Here is a 20463-nt window from a genome sequence, read left to right on the forward strand (position 1 = left end):
ATACAGCTACAGAAAGGTAAAGAGCATACACACAAACACAGAGTGGATTTATACATATTTCTCATTATTATAATGATCTACATGTGAAATATTATACTGCACAAGTTGGAAAAGGTAGAGAAAAAAAAAATGCTGAGATATGCTGTTGGGACAAGTTTGGAAAGGAGTAGCAAACACCGAAGGCTTGTTAAAAGCCGAGAGTGGGAGCTCGTGGAGCATGACTTACTGTGTTTTGGCAGTCCACGGTGAGCAGGTGCAGCAGGTCCTTTTCAAAGCTCTCCAGTGATGGAGAGAGAGAGATGGACAGCCCATCCAAAATGCAGGCCAGGCTTTTCAGCAAATGTGGTTTCCTTAGGGCATCTGCTAGAGACAGAAGACGGGTAAAAACAGGCCCCAGGGTATGTACCGTTCAGCACGCCCACACAAAGACTTAAAACAAACTAAATTAATTCATCTGCCAGAACATAAAAACCCCTGACAACAGTCAAGGAGTGGCTATATTAAGCAGCAAGTGAAGTCAGTTACCGGAGTAGAGGTGCTGGAAGCGGTGTAAAGATCCAAGCAACTGGTTACATGACTAAACTCCAGATCATGTGTTTCATCGGAGGCAAAGTCTCAACTATTTTGTTCAATCCCCAGTTGCTGGTGTAAAGACTTGATGCTGGTCATGATAGAAAGTACAGCTTGTCGATTATGGTGCTGCATAGCAACAAACCATGTCCACCACTAAATCTTTTTAGGTCAAGTGGCCTCCCTCAGCAGGAAAATGCACAGTGCCACACTACTAAACAGGTCAGGAAAGGTCTGACGAACGTAACAAAGAGTTCAATTTTGGGGGGGGAAAAAAAACACCCAATTACCCCTGACTATTCAATGAAGTAATATGAGAACATTATTGACCTTCATCCACTGATTAATAATAAAAATGAGTATGTATGGTGCATTGTATTGTGTACATACATTGTCAGGCTCAGCCGAAATATCCATTTCCTGTTTCACGCAGCTCCTTTTCATCCAACCTAGACTGCAGGAGGGCTGCTGACAGCACCAAAGCTATGAAATTTTTTAATGAACGCCGCAGCTGTCTCAAGGCTTGTTCTAGATGTCATCTCTTCACCATTATCAGCCAATCAGAACATCCAAACTTGTGTTCTTAGGTGCCTCTACAGAACACAAAAAAGATTTAAGATTTGTTGGGCTGCAGTCACATGATGGAGATGAGAGGTGATCAGAGTTTTAAAAATGTTTTTTACTTTTATAGCTCATTCACAGCTACGGCCCATTAGGTCTTTTATACTTTAATGGCGACCAAATTCATGTGGCAAGATGGGATCCATTTAAAAAGATCCTTAATTATTTTGGCTAATCAATTCTAATCGAATAATCTATTAGAGAGCCTCAAATTGATGATAGCGAAGACTCATTTCAAATATAAATTGATTAATGTTGAACCCATGGCATTTTAATTACGGCCTTTTGTAGATTCCTGTGTTCCTGTGTGCACCATACAAACCAGTGTACTTTCTTCAGAATAATAAACGTTCTCACTCAATATGGCACATGTCGTTACTGACAATTACAATTTACAGTCTCATCGATAAACCCAGACTCTCAGTGTGCTTCAATACTTTGCTAGAAGACACTTCCACCTAATGAAACAAGAGCAGTAGGACAATCTATCTGTTCAATGCCTGTCAGTGCAGGTGAAGCCATGAACTAACTGCCCCCCACCTCTCATTTTTTCCTCACCCAAGTGCTCCCTGCCCAGAGAGACACGGTTCAGTCGTTTGCATAGCTGGAGATAATGGAAAAACCTCAGCAGAAGAAAGGCGCAGAAACACAGGGGTGTATGTAGGAAGAAGAAAAAGGAAAGAACCATTGAAAAATAAAAGATTTTTAAAGAGGCTTGGGTCAAAACTGAAATTTTAGTCAATTTGCAAGAGATTTAAACAGAATGCTTTTAATACAGAGGGGAAAAAAACTGAATGTGTGACCTTTTAATAATGACCTTTTCTTTCCTTACTTATTTATATCTGAATTGGATGTTATTATGAGAACCATTCAGTCAGGTCTGCAACAAAGCAGCAAGAAACATAAATTAGGGAAAGAAGTGCAAGTTTTAACATTGTGAATGACAGATACTTTCATTATTCTATGATCTGTGAAGATATCTTAACAAATATAAATGGAAAACTAAAATGTATCTTGACATTAAGGTTTCCATCCTCAGCGTTACATCAGTATCTGCCCACTGCTTCTCATCGTCCTGCACTGTCAAACCAAAGGAGTACAAACTCATGGCCGTCCTGAAATGTGAAATCCTGACTCTGCCAATGGCTCATCATATTGCCAGTCCAAATCATCATTTTGCATTATTTCTTAATTTATAGTACAGGCCAAAAGTCTGGACACACCTTCTCATTCAATGTGTTTTCTTTATTTTCATGGCCATTTACGTTGGTAGATTCTCACTGAAGGCATCAAAACTATGAATGAACACATGTGGAGTTATGTACTTAACAAAAAAAGGTGAAATAACTGAAAACATGTTTTATATTCTAGTTTCTTCAAAATATCCGCCATTTGCTCTGATTACTGCTTTGCACACTCTTGGCATTCTCTCGATGAGCTTCAAGAGGTCGTCACCTGAGATGGTTTTCCAACAGTCTTGAAGGAGTTCCCAGAGGTGTTTAGCACTTGTTGACCCCTTTGCCTTCACTCTGCGGTCCAGCTCACCCCTCACTTTTTGTTAAGTACATAACTCCACATGTGTGTAAACTAAACTAACTACCCTTTGTGTTGCTGTATATTTTGTGTCACCCCAAAAATGCTACTTCCTCATGGATGATATAAACCCATTCCAACAAAAAGGTCACATGTTCTTTTTTGTTTTATGTATTTATTAATGCAAAAAACAGGACTTAGGGCAGGTTTGAAAATAGTGTCCCTACAGTCCCAGAAAGGGAGTACAACTGAACCTCTCCTTTGATGAGATGCTCCCTGCTGTAGTAGCCGGCGTGGCTTTCTTCAACTTGAATCCGTGCAAGTTGGAAAGGACAATACAGGGTAATACGATTGGCTGCAGCCCTCTAGCGTCAGTGGCAGTAACCGAAAAGCCACTTAGAAGTAAAAAAAAAACAAATAAATAGTGGAAAGGACTCTCAACAAACGCCCCGTGGAGCTCTTCTCTGGTGTGAAGGCTTCACTGGGCTAATCAAACTCAGCCAGGTTTCATATATGGGCTGCTTCTTCTGCTCCTGGCAGCTCTCGTAAAACAGGAAGGGGGCTTCATTTGTCTGCCTAAGCAACTGGCAGAGCAGAAGTGATGGTAATGTTTGCTACACAGCCAATAACGGCACGTGACAGAAGAGCAAAAGGGAAGGAAGTCGGCCGCGTACAATGGGCGGCTCGGCGTGTGGGTGTACCTGTCTCTCCGGGCGCCAGTGCCACGCCCGGGATGCTTTCATGCCCCGACACCAGGACATTCTGCGGGATGAGGTGCACGACGGGAAGAAGGGCGGGGTGTGGCTGCAAAGTGAAGAGGAGCTGGGTGCCGTCCATCACTGTCAGGTGTCCGTTTGCTGTGCGCGCACACACACACACACACACACACACACACACACACACACACACAGATAAATAAATAAAGCTGTCACAATTGCAAAAAGTGCCATTCCATTACCAGATAATGGCAGGGGAGCGAATGGGCCGTCATGGTGGATATATGATTCATATTTCCCAACAAGACTGTCGAGCACCCACCGAGTGGATCCGCACGCTTGTCTGCCTTTCTCTCTCATACAGCGCTGCTTATTTTGCCGTCATTTTAACACAGGCGGATCATTAAAAGGGGGCGGCACGGGCTCCTCCATTTTTCATTGTTCCATTTACCGGAGAGGCGAGCCAATGCTCCTTCATTACACGATCTCAGTTTGCGAGTTGCACACACACACACACACACACACACACACACACCACCAGCCTCGCCTAAAGTCACTCAAGGAAACCCAGGAGGGAAAGTGGGTCAGTTACACATGAGACCAGAGCACATCTACATATTGTACGCACACAGGACAATAAAATATATATATATTATTTACAGAAACACATGCTTATTATAATGGCAATGGTTCTCTGGCATCACATTACCATCAGGCAGTCCATCTATCTCCATAAAGGTGAACGAAACACTGAAACATTCATTACTCCTCAGACACAATAGAACACCTCTGGCGGCTTGATGCCCATTTTATTCCCGTAAATGCTGCAATTTTGCACGTCCATCAAAAGAACAATCACTGCATTGTACCCACTCCTCATTATGACACCAGACTCGAAGGAATGAAAAGTGCACCACACTGAGAAAATTACTGCGGAATGTCTTATGACTGCTGCAAAATTATCTCAGTGATACCTCGGTGCCACTTCACAAGGTTCATCGGCTTCTAAACAAATGTCATTTAACAAACTTCCCCAAACTGTCTTAGGTGATCAACGGGGGGGGAGGATAGCTGAACTTCAGAATTTCATGAACTTAGCCTGTGACACACAGAGACACATCTAATGTATATTCGTGGATGATTCATAAATGCCAAAGACAGCAGCAGTGCGAAGCTGAAAAGGTCAAACCTCAAAGGTCAAGCAGCCTCTATCATCAAAGAATCGAATAACAAGCTTCATTGAAAAGACACAAGAGTGCTCTATAAAAGAAGGGGGCACACACACACACACACACACACGTACAAGAGTGTTGCAGAGCCGCTGAATATGCTGGAATCAAGGGCGCAGCCATTGGAGTGGGACCAAATCTGCTGGAGGGGCTTTTATAATCAATATATTTTGAAATGCCCCTCACCACCAAGTTTTTATTTAAATAACAGCTGTAAATGGAATACAGGAGCACTGTTCCAAAGATCTTCTGAGACCAAGATATACCCCTTCGGCAAACATTTGTTCGACCAGGGCTGCAAATTTTGGTTTGATTTAAATGACCTACTGGCTTTTCAGGCAGAGGCATGACTCAGTAGGACAAAATATTGAGTCCTGGGCTTTATGTATAATTATTATTTTTATTGTATACAGTAGAATGCATTGTAAAAGAATAACAAGTTACTCACAGTCCCTTTGGTTTTGAGTGTAACTGTTTTTGACACAGAAAAACTCATTTTAAATTATTTAGTCCAAATAAAGTGTAAAATACCATACGGCAGTGGGGATGACTGACAGCTGTCACACCCAACTTCCTCATTCTGGATGATTTAAACCCCCTCCTGTCTCCAGCTCAGTTTCCCTTCATTCTCTATGCTTGAGATACTCCTTGTTCACACCACAAACACGATCTCCGCTGTATACATGTCAGGACCACAGTGGCAACCAAAACAAACTAGTTAATATGATGTTAGTGAACGCTCCCGACGCGATGGCCACGAAAAGATGCCCCTTGAGCAGTACAGAATTTCAATTCATATTATTCTCCATTCTGCAATGAGAACTGGAACACACAGACATGAAGTGAATGAAAGGCTGAGATGAGAAGGAAACACAGTTGGCGGGATGGAGGAGTGCCTGGCACAAGAGTCTGGCAGGATTGCCTGGCACTGCTCGCCTGTGGATGATTTGGAGAACGGAGGTGCCCCAGATGCAGGCAGTATTACAACACCTTTCCTCATCCTTGTGTAAGGAAAAGCCTATCCCTGGAACAAAAGGAGAAAGGAAAGCCCTGCACTAAATAACAGGCTCATCTGTTCACATCTAGATGTTCCATACAGCGCCTTCTTTGATGGCACGATATATTTTACACCAGCACTACTAGGGCGCCACAAAAATTCGGAAAATGATTTATCACAACACCTAGTTCCTAATGGTTATTAGGACTGTGTTATGATAGATGATCTTGTTAACCAACAGGGGGGAGTGGTGGTCGTCCCCTAACAGAAGCCAACATTCCTCTAAAGTGCCAAAAAAAAAAAAAAAACAGCAGTGTGAAAAGGGGAGAAAAAAAAAATATTGTTAGAAGGTGGTCATAGAATACACACCACCTAACATTATTTGAAAAAAATAATTGAATGTGCCACATTTAAGACGCCTTTTGAAATATTGATGTGAGAGCAAAGCGACTCCATCTGTAATAATCCAGTTATGCAAACTAACGATATGGTGCTTTAAAAACAAATAATGCTGCAATAAATCATGAATAAAAGAGGAGACCGGACCCCCTTCATGACATCTTAGATGAAGACCTATATTTTTCTGTGGTTTCAATCATGGTGATGCCCCAGTAGAGCTTGGTGAGGTACCTGACGTGCTAGACTGGGTTTCAGCGTTGGGTTTCAAAATACTCCCTAAGGAAGAGAAAAACATGTCTGTGCTGCCTAAAAATATATTTGTGTGCTGTTTTTGAATATAATGACAGGTCATTATATATTTTTTTTCTGCCTTTAGACAGAAAGATGCATTTTTGATTTGCATGTTTAACCCATAAAGAACCAGGCCACTTATACTAGAATAATATTCCCTTATTCTTTTGCTTTGTTGTCGTCATCGCCCAAGAGAGGCAGAGTGGCAAACATGCAGCTGACAAACTTCCAGCACTTCCTTCCAGTAGGATAATCCACAAAATCTGTGCTCCTCAGTTAAACACACAGCATTGCATCGTATCCAAAAATATACTCACGCATTGCATCGCCTCTCATAGCTGGGCTGAGGAGGACACGGGGTGTGCCTAGATGCAGAGGTAACCTGTGCAAAACGTAAGAAATACCTTTAGCCAGGAGGTATTTAGGCTCACACTGTCAAAAGGCGTACAGTTAGAGGTTTTGTGAAATACAGGAGTGACCCTGGCAGTGGCATAAAACATCAGCCCTCGTTATGCAGAGCACATTTGCATTCTGGGCTCAAATGTGGATGTGGATGAGAGTGGACAAAAAATTTAATATATTACATTCATGTTGATATTTTATTCCGGTTGCCAATTGTATTGAATAAGTGCAATACATGCTACTGTACTCAGTATGTCATGATCACAACTGTTGTTTTCATAACCGTGATTATACAGTACAGGCCAAAGTTTGGACACACCTGTTCATTCAATGCGTTTTCTTTCCGTGAACTCCTTCAAGACTGTTGGAGAAGCATTTCAGGTGACGACCTCTTAAAGCTCATCGAGAGAATGCCAAGAGTGTTTTTTAAGAAACTAGAGTTTCTTAAAAGTTTAAGAAACTAGAATATGAAACATGTTTTCAGTTATTTCACCTTCTTTTGTTAAGTACAAAACTCCACATGTGTTCATTCATAGTTTTGTTGCCTTCAGTTTGAATCTACCAACATAAATGGTCATGAAAATAAAGAAAACACATTGAATGAGAAGGTGAGTCAAAACTGCCTCTACTGTATATTTTTGCAGGCGTTTGCTCTGACAGACACTGTGGCTTGTCCTCTGCTTGTTGACAAGTAAGGATTTGCTTCCATATCACAAAGTCTGTGCATGAACGTGCTGTTGGGGGGCTACAGCCCGGCCTCGGAGCCTGGCCTTCCTTTCTCACAGGTTTCGGCATGACAGTACACTAAGTCTTATCAGCAACAAGCAGCTTTGGGACCTTATCAGTCCTAACAAACAGAGACAAGAGAGGGCCAGACACCGGCAAGCCTTCCCCCATTCAGAGCCATGGAAATGCGCTTAGGCTTCAGCCCTGGACAATGGAAGCTACCTTCCGTCCCTGTGAGAAGCGTGGGGGTCTGCGGAGCCGGGGAAGAGCTGCAGTATTCCGAAGCAGATGCCAGTGGCATGCTGGGCGCCGCCCGTTTTCTCAGATAGTGACACCAACTCCACTACCGCCACCACGCTTGAGATCCTGAGAGAGGTGTGGAAGTAGACAACCTGAGAAAGAGAAGAGACATGGAGGAGGTGAGGATCTCTGAGAGAGGAGCAGGATGGGCGGGAGAATTTCCTGTTATACCAGGCGGCTCTCCATGGCCCGAATTTCTCAGACCTGACACACAAGCTCATGCCTCCAAAATCCACCTGGCACCACGGGCGACTCTTATCTGTATTTTTATGGTGTAAGGCACACTGCTTTGGTCATGTGTGTGGTCAGTGGGTCGGTGTGGCTCTGGAGCGTCTATGTGGAGGGTGGAGAGTGTGTGTGTGTGTTTCCCCTTTTCCTCACTCCTTTTTCCCCCAAACAGAGTCATACATGTTTCTTCATCCTGTATTGAAATAAAAAGTTTTTCCCTTGCGCCTGGGTCCTCCCCTTCCTTTGGTGCCGTGACAGTTGCTGCATAAAATTGGCATAACAGTTTCTACAGTTATTAAAATACAGTCCAGCAAAGAATTTATTTTTGGAGATTATGTTCGATTAAAAAAAATAAAAAATTCACCAGTGCTAATACCCAATTCCTCTCCTTTCTAAAAGAAATCAATAGCTTGCGTTTGCTAATATAGTGCAAAAACACCACCCCCGACTCAGTGAATTGATTTTTGTAAACTCCGACTGGCAAATGATTCCGTAAGTTATAAGGCTTATGAGAAGGGACACAGAGTACAGTGCACACCCTTAAAAATAAAAAATTGAAACTCCCCATAGCTGAAGCATTTTGCCACATCAATCTTTGCATCTCGCGGATGTCCGTCGTGCCTGCTGAAAGTTTAAACGGGAGGGCGGGCAAGAGGGTGCACTGTTCCCGGCTCCGTTTTAAGACTGGGAAGCGCCTCTGGGACGCGGGGAGGAGCTTCGTCAATGGAAGGGCACTCGTGTGCGCCGCTGTGCACGGTGCACACAGTACACAGAGTGCTGCTTAACATGAATGTGCTCAGCTGACCACATGGCGAGGGAATCCGGTTCACGGTTGATGTACTGGGGCTGCGTCTCATGTGTAAAAGAGTGAAAACAGGACAAAATGTTCTTGTTATTTAAGACAGAGTGAAGCGAGGTTGGATTTTTTTTTTATATATATACAAACAGTAATCAATATGGCAGGAGAGAGGGTTGGAAGAACACTTGCAAATTGCATTTCAGTTAATATTTATGGCACAAGAAAACCTTTTGAGCGTTTGTTGGGCTCTCGCCTTCATTGCGTTTGCACCGTTTCAATAAGCAGATCAGAGATTTTCGTGACGGGGGGGGGGGTCACGCTGCATCTTGTGCTGTTAGCAGCACTGTCTTCTAAGCCCGTGTTTTTGTCACTGCTCTTTGACTGGGTCCAGAGACACCAGGCTGTCGTGAGTGCCGTGCTGAGCCTTTAATTTACCTCACGAGATGGTGACAGTCTAATAATACAAGCCATCAGACACAGTACACACCAAGGGAAATTGCCCATTATTTTCATTAAAAGAAGGATGAGAAAGACACAAAAAAAAAAAAAAGGTGTTATCTGCAAGTGATTGTCGTGATGCTTTGCAAGTATTTTTCCACTGGAGCTGCTACCACATCAGTTTGTAGAAAGCGCACATACATGATACGCACACAAAAACGCACATATATAAATGGAAAAAAACAGATTGCCAAAATTAATATATTATATAGGCAGTGATCAACACAGTCTTGCCAGTATCTGCTGCCTCCATTATTTTTCTACTTAAGCGGTGTGGAAGCAATTCAAATGCAACTCTGAAACTTACGAATAAAATTTGTCTTTAAATGATTCCTCCATACAACAGATTAATATTGCATAACCACATCACCGAGCATAACCACATCACCAAGGTTTTTCTCACATTTCTCCCGCTCCATAATTACTTCTCAAATGCGCATCTTCCATTCAACTGTGAAAAGCCTGCAATGGCTGGAAATGAAAGAGATTGTGAAACTGTACACTCTGATACAAATGCTCACATACACAACCCCAAAAAAAAAATTTTGATTTTTTTTTCCATTAGAAACATTTCATAATTTGTCACCGTCTACTCCCACCCCCCAAGCGAACATCAAACCAAGGACGTGTTTTTTCTTAAGGGGACGACAAGGACATTACAGAATATCACTTGATGCCTCGGCTTCTAGAGCCACAGGAGCGGCCCGGTGTCAGCAGGAGAACAGCTTGTGAACGTGCTGTGCCAAGAATAGCATATGCCTCTTCTTACACTGGGCTACGCTCACACAACACTGTCAACAAACCATTAGTCAGGTGTCGCGAGGGCTAAATACCCCTGTAAACTCAGGAAGGCAGAGCGAGTCGAACTGGGGCAGCATTGCAACATCCTCACCTGCGGCAGGGGCTGGGCTCAGTAAGTGGGAGGGGTTTCTTCTAAATTACTGAAAGGATTGGTTTAAGCCCAAAGACCCCAAGAAGACCTGTTCCATGCTCTTTGTTTTTCCACTTACTTACTGCATACATTACGTAATAGATGCTGCATAATTAAGAACTGTCTATGGGGCTAGTTTTTACAAATGTTCTTTCCATAAATCCTGGAGCAGGACTGCACAAACTTGGAGCACAGACCTAGCATCCGACCAAGGAAGCAACATAGCAAGCTTAAAAAAAAAATTTAAAAAAAAAAAAGTCCATAAAACGTCACAGGATGGATCCACTATTTCAGTTTTACTTGCAGGGTAAATTGGAATTTCACCTTGGAATATCTCTGTCACCACTGACCATACAGTCCTGCGGACACATGCTGCTGGTCCAGCTTCATATAGAAAGCAGTCATCAAAATATTGATGACAAAAACTGTAAAATCTAAACCCTAATGTGAATTAAGTATTCCCTAAAACATTTTCTGATCTTTTTCTGTTTTACACATTACTTCAGCATGATTTTCAAATCACATTACCAGTTCTTTACAGTTCTAGAACATGTTGTATTTACTTGTTAGAGGAAAAATAATTTGACGGTTATGAAATGTCTCTTCTGACTTGATTGTTTAAAAAGTGAGAGGGTATTGCCTGCATTAAGATTAATCACCATATTTTGGCTGGGAACATATTTAATCATAGCTTAAATCTGAAACACTGATTTATTTTTAGAATAATTTTCTTGCAACATTGGGACATTGAGTCCTGTGGAACAAAATATAGCAAAATGATTAAATTCCAAGGTACAGACAGGGTAACAAAAAATGCTGTTTAAACACTGGCTACGGTCAGTGCAACTTTTTGTGTTTCCCTCATTACTTCCATGTCCCTATTTAAACGAGTGAGCGGAAAAATCACATGTTGCAGTAATTAAAATGTGCTTTCATTATAAGGTCACTGGCTGGATGGTAATGCAATAGGTCAGTTATAACTGCAAGGCTGCTGTGTGTGGGGCAATAACTTCATTGTGCTTTTGTTTCAGTTTTACGTCTACCATTATTCAAGCAAACTTCGTAAATGGTCAGCCTTAGCTGTACATCTAGATTCTGAGCCAGAGTTTGGGTTTCTTCAAATGCAACTTGGGGGGGGCACCTTTTGGGTGCGATTCAATTTTTAAACTACTAAAATGTGCTTCCTGCATGGAGGTGATCCATTTTGTCTATTAAGTAAATAATTACTCATTCATAGATTTGCTGTTTCCCAGTTAAGGAGTTCTGCTGCTTGAAAATGACCCTGGCCGCTGCGCATTGCTGGGTGAGATTGGGTCTGTGTTTTATGTGGTGGAAACGGGGGTAAATAATATGTAGAAGGCATTGGGAGATATTGAGGACTTAACATGGAGCTCACCTGCTCTCTCAACCTTGTAATCACAGCTGAAAAGAGGGGAAAGGACCTCAGGCTTTCTCGAATGCCAACTTCCTTATATCTTTATTATGATGCTGCATTCAGGTGGCTAATACCCAATTAACCGGACGAATGGCACAGAAACAACTCATTTCCTCAATACCAAGAAGAAGAAAAAAGTGGGTCCATAATTACAGGAACGTTTTGACCAGTTAGTGCTTACCTGTTTCAGTAATCAATCTGTTTGTGGTCCAACGACCCCAAACGTTTCAAGAAATTGAGTTCCAAAAGTCAATTTTTCCAATAAGGACTTACTGGCTAATGCTGTGAGAATTTTCCCATTTCAGGGTTGTCCTTTACACGGTCAAGCAAGATTTATTCATCCATTTTATGCATCCATTTAATTAAATCACCAATGTTCACCCACACTCGTAGTGAATTGGAAACTCTATATATGCAGTAATGTTTTCAGTAGGCTCTGTGTTACTATGGACACGTACCTACTAAGCAGGTGTAAAGATCTGTGGGACTTAATGATAGAATTGAGACAGAGCATCGCAAACTTGTGAAAGATGATGTTCCCACTGGTAAGGACCTCCAGAAGAATAGACCAAGGAAGGAAAACTAGTGAACCGGTGGCAGAGTCTCACCGATGCAGGCTGGCCCATGTTGTCTTATCAAAGAGAAGAGCTGAAATTATTAATGTCTTGAAATTGTTGATGTGTCTCATTGCACATAGTGGATAATAGTTATTTGTGTAAGGGGCTGTGTCAGCCGACCCATATTAAATATTTAAGTACTGGGTTATTGAAAATTAATAATTCATTTTAAACTTGCTTCTTTGTAATGTCTACTATCTAGCCACACCTTTTCAGGAAACAATTTAACCCCAGAATCACAGCTTTATGTAACACGTTATTATAGAAAGTTGTATTTGACGGGAATAAAACAAAAAGGGAAAAACAGAAGGAAAAAAAAAAAAAAAAAAAAAAAAAAAAAAAATCACTGTTAACACAAGGCTGAGGAATGTGAAATTGAGGCCAAAAGACAAAATCTCCTTTTTGTGTCTTACTTTTCTTCTCAATCTTTCTCTTCCACAGTCCACAAACTCTCTCCCTCTTTTAGCCTCTCCTTTTCCACTCACCGAGCTCCCACGCTACCACCGGAGAACTCTGGGAAGGCACTGATTGCAGAATTATGTGCAGAGTATACACACACACACACACACGGAGGTCCAGAGAGGCCATTTCTTTCCCTCTTCTTTTTTTTTTTTTTTTTTTATTTCTTTCTTGCCTCCCCCCTCAAGCGTTTGGTCTCCTCCCTCACTCCACACCTTAAAAAGCCTCTCCTGCCTCCTCCCTTCACGTTCGTCTTGGAGCAGTGGGCGCAAGGCCCTCCTCGCAGTAATAGATTACGCCGCGTGCCACTGGAGTGTGGGAGCCCGTGAGGACCAGCTGCTCCACGGGATGTTTACTCCTGCTGGAGTTGAAATATTGATCATTTCCCAGTGAACCGAGCAAACCCCCCTCACCTTAACCCACGTATAATTGAAGTGCTTGTTGAGGCATGTGTCAAAAAAAAAAAAAAAAAAAAGTACCCAAAAGCGGAGGGATTTTACAACAACGCTCAATCACACTGGTATGTGGCATTTTCCAACATCAGATGAGGCAGAAAAATGCTGCTCCGATTACAACTCCTCTGCGACTGCTCCAAGGTTTTAATGCATTGAGCCCTTCTGCAATGGACCAAAGTGCAATGCACTTTTCAATAAAAAAAAAATTCCATTTCATAGATTTAAGGGGGTCCTAGGCCAAAATTGATCAATATTGCTATGAACTCAAACAAGTATTGCAGCTGAACCCTCCCCACACACCAAACATTAACTGTAGAGACAGAAATACAAAAGAGAGAGTTTGATCAATAGCAGGTACATTACAATATATTATGGCTGTCAAACTAAACAAGATAAATGCATGCTACCATTAATATAGTCCTCAAAACACAGTTTGCTTGTGTGTATGTCTGGCATGTCTCAATAACTGCTGATCTATTCATGTGAAATTCCATTAGAAATCCTTCCCACATAAGTTGCTTGATCAAACTAAAGCTTATGTAGCTACTGCCAGGCTGAATTAGTTTATCACCCAAGATGCACAGTCTTTGATGTAATATTAATGTGGCAAATCATTTTACCATCTATAATAAGGATGAATTTTGTCCTAAAATGTTGGTTGAATGCTCTTTAAAAGAGAGGTTTTTTGGCACATTAAAGACCAAGTTCAAAATATTTAAAAATCAAATAATGTCTGTGATTATTTATTTTATAAAGGTCCTTTCCTATAAGGCCCTCTGGTGTGTGGTTCCATTTGAGCATGTTAGGGATGGAGGAGTGCATGTACACATCACAAATCTACATTATATACAAAAATTACACAGAAATTAAGAGTTTTGTGAGACCAATCGATGCAGAACAAAGCCTGTGATATAGGCCTCAGAGTATCAGCGTAGCCCGTGGCAAAGTTTATGAGGCATGCGGTTCAAGTGAGACGCTTCTTTAATTTAACCAAAAAATTGAGATGAAATGGAGTGTCATCGATTAAAACTCCCTACAGAGACTAGCCTCTCCCCTCATTAGAGGCGATCTGTCACTAGTCTATGTGTTACAACAGTGCCCTCTGCAGGCCGGCCACCTCATCAGCAATATTTCACAAGAACCCCTGTTAACAACCCGAGGAGGCAAATTTATGTGCCTTTTAGGGGAAACCATCCATAAACCTGGAAGGTAAAGTCTGAGGGCCTTATTCATGCACTGCAGTAGTGAGTTACACTTCATCTAAAGCACCTTCATGACAACATTGGGCTATTACTACAGGTCAGGTAATAAACCTAAAGCACAGTAGATGTATAGGCATCAGCAATAAATTTAAAAGGAATGAACTTGTAGCCACAAAATGGTTAATTACAAAGCAGCCTTAGGTTGTAAAATCCAACCAGAAAACCGTCTCATTGTGTATTCAGCACAGTTTGTTTATTTCCTGAGGAATTTGGGAGCAGCGAGGTTTCCAGTTCTCATTCCAGTCGTGACAATCACAAAGAGCGTAATTGACACAAAGTTTGCACTTCCAAAACTATTATTTGCATTGATGATTTTATGGATTTGCATTCGACACAGGATACGCCACAGAAGCCAAATCCCCAGCTAAAAGTTGCTTCCCGTAATTAAGTTTCACCTGACAGTTCCACCGATTCCAAATATTAATTTTGTCATAACAACCTTGCTTTTTGTGTGTCAGACGAAATAGAGGAAAGATTTCATGTAAGCGCTCCTGTCCCTGCTTTAATCATTTTCAATGTTTATGAATTTCTCTCTGCTCAATATTAAAACAAATCCATCATTCCTGACAGCAGCTCATGCATCCCCACCAGGGAACCGTGTCATGGGAAACCAGGTTGACATATTTAAAATGTGCCCATAACTGTTAGGGAACAGTTTGTGCCTCACAATTTCATATAAAAATTAAAAAAAAAAAAAAAAAAAAAAAAAAAAAAACACTTTCATATACACAGTACATAAAACAAAATCGAGTTACAGGCAGAACAGAATATAACACGGTACCGCACGCCCCCGTCTGTTTCAAACATGGCCCAATAAATGAGAACAGTTCAGAGTATTATCCCATTGTGACCGGTGTAATTATGCCTGATGGCTTCTGTTTAGATAGGGCAGCGTTACCCTAGTGCTCTACTGGCAGTTGTAATACAATCAGACCTCCTCATGATTAAGGGATTAGTAGCAAGAAAATGAGAACAATAAACAGCAGTTTCTGGTGTAAATCCCAGGTTACAACAGAAGGTTTCCACTTTCCAAAGATAACCATCTGCCTCCTGTGAACTCCTGTGCTTAGGTTTATTGTACCTGTCTTCGTTTGGTGCAAGAAGCACACAATGTTCAGTCACTTGGAAGTAGCGGGTCTAAAACCCACAGATCTTTCCGTTTATCGTTATAGGGAACTGCAGGCTGAATACACATATAATCTTCTCTTGAATAAAATGGTGCTGATAGGTGAAAATCCTCTAGCAGAAAATGGGAACTATATCTATCTATGTGTGCACAGGCTTTAACTAGAAAATGTATGGCATTTATCAGAAAATTGATAACTAGAAAATAATAACCATCAGTTTTATCGGTAACTGCACCCTTAGACCAGAGCAATAATTAGGTAGTTCTGGACAGGTACACCTAAAGTGAGGTGAAAGTGAAGTGATTGTGAGTTGTGATTTGTCCTCTGCATTTAACCATCACCCTTGGTGAGCAGTGGGCAGCCGTGACAGGCACCCGGGGAGCAGTGTGTGGGGACGGTGCTTTGCTCAGTGGCACCTCAGTGGCACCTTGGCGGATCGGGATTCGAACCGGCAACCTTCTGATTACGGGGCCGCTTCCTTAACCGCTAGGCCACCACTGCCCCGAAAAGAAAACTGCAGGGAGTTATAACTACATACTAAATAAAAAAAAAAAAATCATACAAAGACATTTTGACCTACCCTGCAGTGCAAGAACAATTTGGTGTTCCCAATTTTGTTAGCCCTGATTATTAATAGGTTCTAGTTATCAGAAACCTGATAAAACTCTGCACTGGAAAAGGGTCTCTGAAACTTGAAAAAGAGATCATTTTAAAATACGTACAGAAGATATACTCTCACTGAAACTGCATTTGAAGTAGGTTTCGTCTTTCTGCTATATTATTGATGTGGTAAATCTAACAAACTCGCTATGTGATTGCTGTGCAGTACAGTTGAGTAAAGTGAAGTGATTGTCACATGTGATACATGACAGCACAGCACATGATTCACACAGTCAAATTTGTCCTCTGCACTTAACCCATCACCCTGAGTGAGCAGTGGGCAGCCATGACAGGCGCCCGGGGAGCAGTGTGTGGGGACGGTGCTTTGCTAAGTGGCACCTTTGCGGATCGGGATTCAAACCGGCAACCTTCTGATTACGGGGCCGCTTCCTTTACCGCTAGGCCACCCCTGCAGTTGATGCCCCCTCTGCTGTGAATATTTTAACACAGTACAGTTATCATTGTAACTTGCTGTGAATATTTAAAGGAGGTGCAGGAGTTAATGCAGTCGCTTGATTGGCATTTCAGTGATACCATACCAGCTGAAGAATTCCCGATATAGTCCGATCTTGGGAGCTAAGGAGGGTTGGTTGGTACTTGGATGGGAGACTGCCTGGGAAAACCAGGTGCTGTAAGCTTTAACGGGGGCAGTGGTGGCCTAGCGGTTAAGGAAGCGGCCCCGTAATCAGGAGGTTGCCCGTTCGAATCACGAGCCGCCAAGGTGCAACTGAGGTGCCACTGAGCAAAGCACCGTCCCCACACACTGCTCCCCGGGCGCCTGTCATGGCTGGCCACTGCTCACCAAGGGTGATGGTTAAAAGCAGGGGACACATTTCGTTGTGTCACCGTGTGCTGTGCTGCAGTGTCTCACAATGACAATCACTTCAATTTCACTTTAAAGGTCATTCCTGGCTGTGGATGGTAGTCAGAAATAATATTGATGTGAGGAATAAAATTGCCACCTGTGTAAACTGCAGCTATGATGGAGCGCCCAAATTCATTCTGATTCAAATACTTTTTCATGTGATTGAGATTTTTAAACCCCTAAAATAAAGTTACTCGAGACATTTTCACTGTACCTCATTAAACAACACCCTGGTAGTCGGTCCATGGCTGGTGGTCATTTCGTGTGACAAACTCTTCCAAGTCCTTCCGAAAAAGTGCTGGTGGTTTGTCTCAAACAAGGAGACTCTCAGTTGGAAATAGACTTTGTGAGAGGACTCTGCCACTTCCTGCATAGGTATAAGAGAGGAAATGTCACTGGAGCAACCACTGACGAATGGCTACAGACAACAGAAACATTGAAGCAGTTACAGAAAATGATAAGAACTGACTGAGCACATCCTATTCATTGTGTTCTGGATATTGCGGTTTTGTGCTGAATGCAATTTCCTACAACACACTACTGGTGTTACCAGCGGTCAGCCTAAGAATGCAAAGCCTTGAAAGCCCAAACCTTAATCAGCCTAGGGAGCTCCGTCAAACTTTCTGAGCTTATGCCATAATAGTGTTATAACTGATGATAATGCGGAGTAATAATGAACACAGGCTCAGGTTGGTCCTGCTCTGTTCAGGAGATTGACAAAAATCACCGCAGATTGTAATGGAAATCCAAATTAGCCAAAAGTGACGGCTGCTTTAATAATTAATTATAGTTCATTAAACAGATTTATAATTGCACCCTTAGACTAGAGTAATAATTAGGTAGTTCAACACTGGGGTAAGGGTAGCGCATGGATTTCAGTCATACTAACTGGACAGGTACACATAAAAAAATAAAAAAAAGCTGCAGGGAATTATAACTAAATAATAAGTACAAAATTAATATAAAGCGACAGATACACTTTGACCTATCCTGCAGCACAAGAACAATTTGAGACTCTTGACAATTTATACTTATAAAAGACAAACATATTAAAAGGCCATGGACAACCATGGGTGCAAGAGCCTGAGTGAGTGTAACAGTAAGACCTGATGGGCATCCCAGCCAAAAAAATTATAAGTAGCCTGGCAACACTTCTGTGGCATTTTCTCATCGCTCTGATTACCCTCATGGTCTTTTACATTTACAATTACAGCATTTATCAGACGCCCTTATCCAGAGCGACTTACAATCAGTAGTGACAGGGACAGCCCCCCCTGGAACAACTTAGGGTTAAGTGTCTTGCTCAGGGACACAATGGTAGTAAGCGGGATTTGAACCTGGGTCTTCTGGTTCACAGGCGAGTGTGTTACCCACTAGGCTACTACCACCCTCTTTTCATGTATGTATGAGCCTGCGATATTGTTTGTGAAGTACCATGACAGAATGTGTGAAAAATAATAAGTCCATTTTACAAAAATGGGGCAGTAAAAGCACAGCAAAAGACATACTGCACGACCCACAAATACAAAATTGATTCATTCTAAATTGGCCATTCCACCAGCAACACCAGAAGCCTGCGGACTCACTGGTAGCATGGGAGCTCCATCTAAATGCTTGAGACAAAGCTGAAAACCCTGCGATGGTCCTTGAGCCTGGCGGACTGTCTGACTATGCGGTGGAACCACCCGGTTCCGGTCAAACAGCTCCCTCCAGATGGTCATCTGCGATGTCTCTCCAACTCCCATTTATCTGACGACCACAAACAGAACAACTTGCATACACATAAAAATGGAAAACGCATTTCTATATACTGTGATCGTCGTTTTCTCAACGTTTCCAGACACGTGAGGAAGAACCCACAGCAGGGCTAGAGACGCAAATACGACGATCAGATTAGTAAGGGCTCGTACGAAACACGCCTGGCACATTGCGCACGTCAAATTATGCACATTACTAACAAATAGTAACATCTGCACCTGAAAATAAGACTTTAAGAGATCACCTTACCCTCGCACAATCCCTGTGATCGTATCAAGCTGCCATGCTGCTACAGAGCGGCTACGTTGGCGAGCAGTTTAACAAAAACCCGATCACCGCCGGGAGAGAAATGTCATTTTCGGCAAGAAATACTGCGATAAACGGCAAGCTCGTCGGGACACACGCAGAGTCGGGCCGCTGGCGCCGCTTCACGGGCGTTACTATGGAGACGTTCTCCTCCTGCGCTGGGACAGCGACGTCGTTAGACGGACCGAACGTCGCCACCTGTCGACGTGGAGTCGCCAATGCGTCGGCCGGATTAAACCGTGTCGGATTTGAAAACCGGCACAGTGCCGCGAGGAATAAGACACGCATCGTGGGCCTTGGCTGGAAATACCAACAGAAACGTCTGAGGGAACTTACCGTTCGACACCTCGTAAAATTTATAAGCGCTTATTTAAAATGTTATAAGCAGCGGTGCTTACAAGCATATGTTCAGGAAAAAAATGCTTTAAATGTTTCAGAGTTAAAAGAAACTATTAAACACGTCGTAGTGTAGAGAGATTTGACCGATTTCCTCAGAAATGTCATAATGCACCGTTTCCAAACCCTGCTCCCAATTAACCCATTAATGAGGGTCAGGTGACGCTTATTATTCTGACAATAAACGTGGCAAAAAGTGGAGAGACTGCGACAATGGGGACGATCCGGCTCAGATGCCGAATTATCGCGCTATTAATGAGCACATGATTGTAATCAAGGATGAAATTTCACACCGTCGCAATATGTAAACCGTTTCATATTCACAGCCTTCATAACACTGAACAAAAACAAAAAAAAAAATAATGATAATTCATTTTATTTATAATGCACTTTACATTTAACAAAAATCTCAAAGTACATACAGCCAATAACAGCATTTGGGTAAGATGCAGCATTTAAAAACCTGAGGGGAATGCAACATTGGCAATCATCCGAAAATCAATAAAACATTAAATAAAAACATATCAGAATTCTGAACATATTGAAGTTTTTGAACGTCCTTGTCAGGAATTCCGATGAGAAGCGCGTTCCAATAATCCAGTCTCGAAGTCATTTATTAGAGACTCCTGTGTCCTCAAATACACACAGACTCTTGACGAACATCGTACGATTTCATGGAGGAAGCGAAAAGAAGTCATTCGTTCATTCCTTCACTGACTTTTGCAGCTTTTGGTTGCGTTTGTCCGACGTCCTTTGTGCAGAAGTGAAACCGGAAACCCACGGGCTGGGTTATCTAGTTCCCAGAATATTATACAATATTCCACAGTCCACTGTAGCAGTGGTATACATATTGGTTTATATTCTACTGCTTTAGACATTTCTA

The 20463-nt window shown here is 42.2% G+C and overlaps 1 protein-coding gene across 2 annotated transcripts; it reads right to left on the minus strand.

The window, feature by feature from the left end:
• Positions 1 to 262: 262 nt before the first annotated feature.
• Positions 263 to 19330, minus strand: LOC114798072 (nephrocystin-4-like). Of its 2 annotated transcripts, XM_028993456.1 has the most exons (8): positions 19128 to 19330; positions 18707 to 18869; positions 17335 to 17487; positions 7707 to 7876; positions 6674 to 6738; positions 3426 to 3581; positions 961 to 1163; positions 263 to 360 (listed from the first exon to the last, which is right to left on the minus strand). In XM_028993456.1, the coding sequence occupies exons 2-7, from the start codon at positions 18863 to 18865 to the stop codon at positions 1123 to 1125; spliced, it is 744 nt and encodes a 247-aa protein (XP_028849289.1). In that variant the 5' UTR covers positions 18866 to 18869; positions 19128 to 19330; the 3' UTR covers positions 263 to 360; positions 961 to 1122. The 2 variants fall into 2 exon arrangements, with proteins under 2 accessions (XP_028849289.1, XP_028849287.1); XM_028993454.1 differs by lacking the exons at positions 263 to 360; positions 961 to 1163 and having other exon boundaries at positions 3229 to 3581.
• Between the last annotated feature and the right edge of the window lie 1133 nt (positions 19331 to 20463).

Source organism: Denticeps clupeoides, chromosome 10 (assembly GCF_900700375.1).
Source record: "Denticeps clupeoides chromosome 10, fDenClu1.1, whole genome shotgun sequence".
In the NCBI taxonomy this organism is placed as follows: domain Eukaryota; kingdom Metazoa; phylum Chordata; class Actinopteri; order Clupeiformes; family Denticipitidae; genus Denticeps; species Denticeps clupeoides.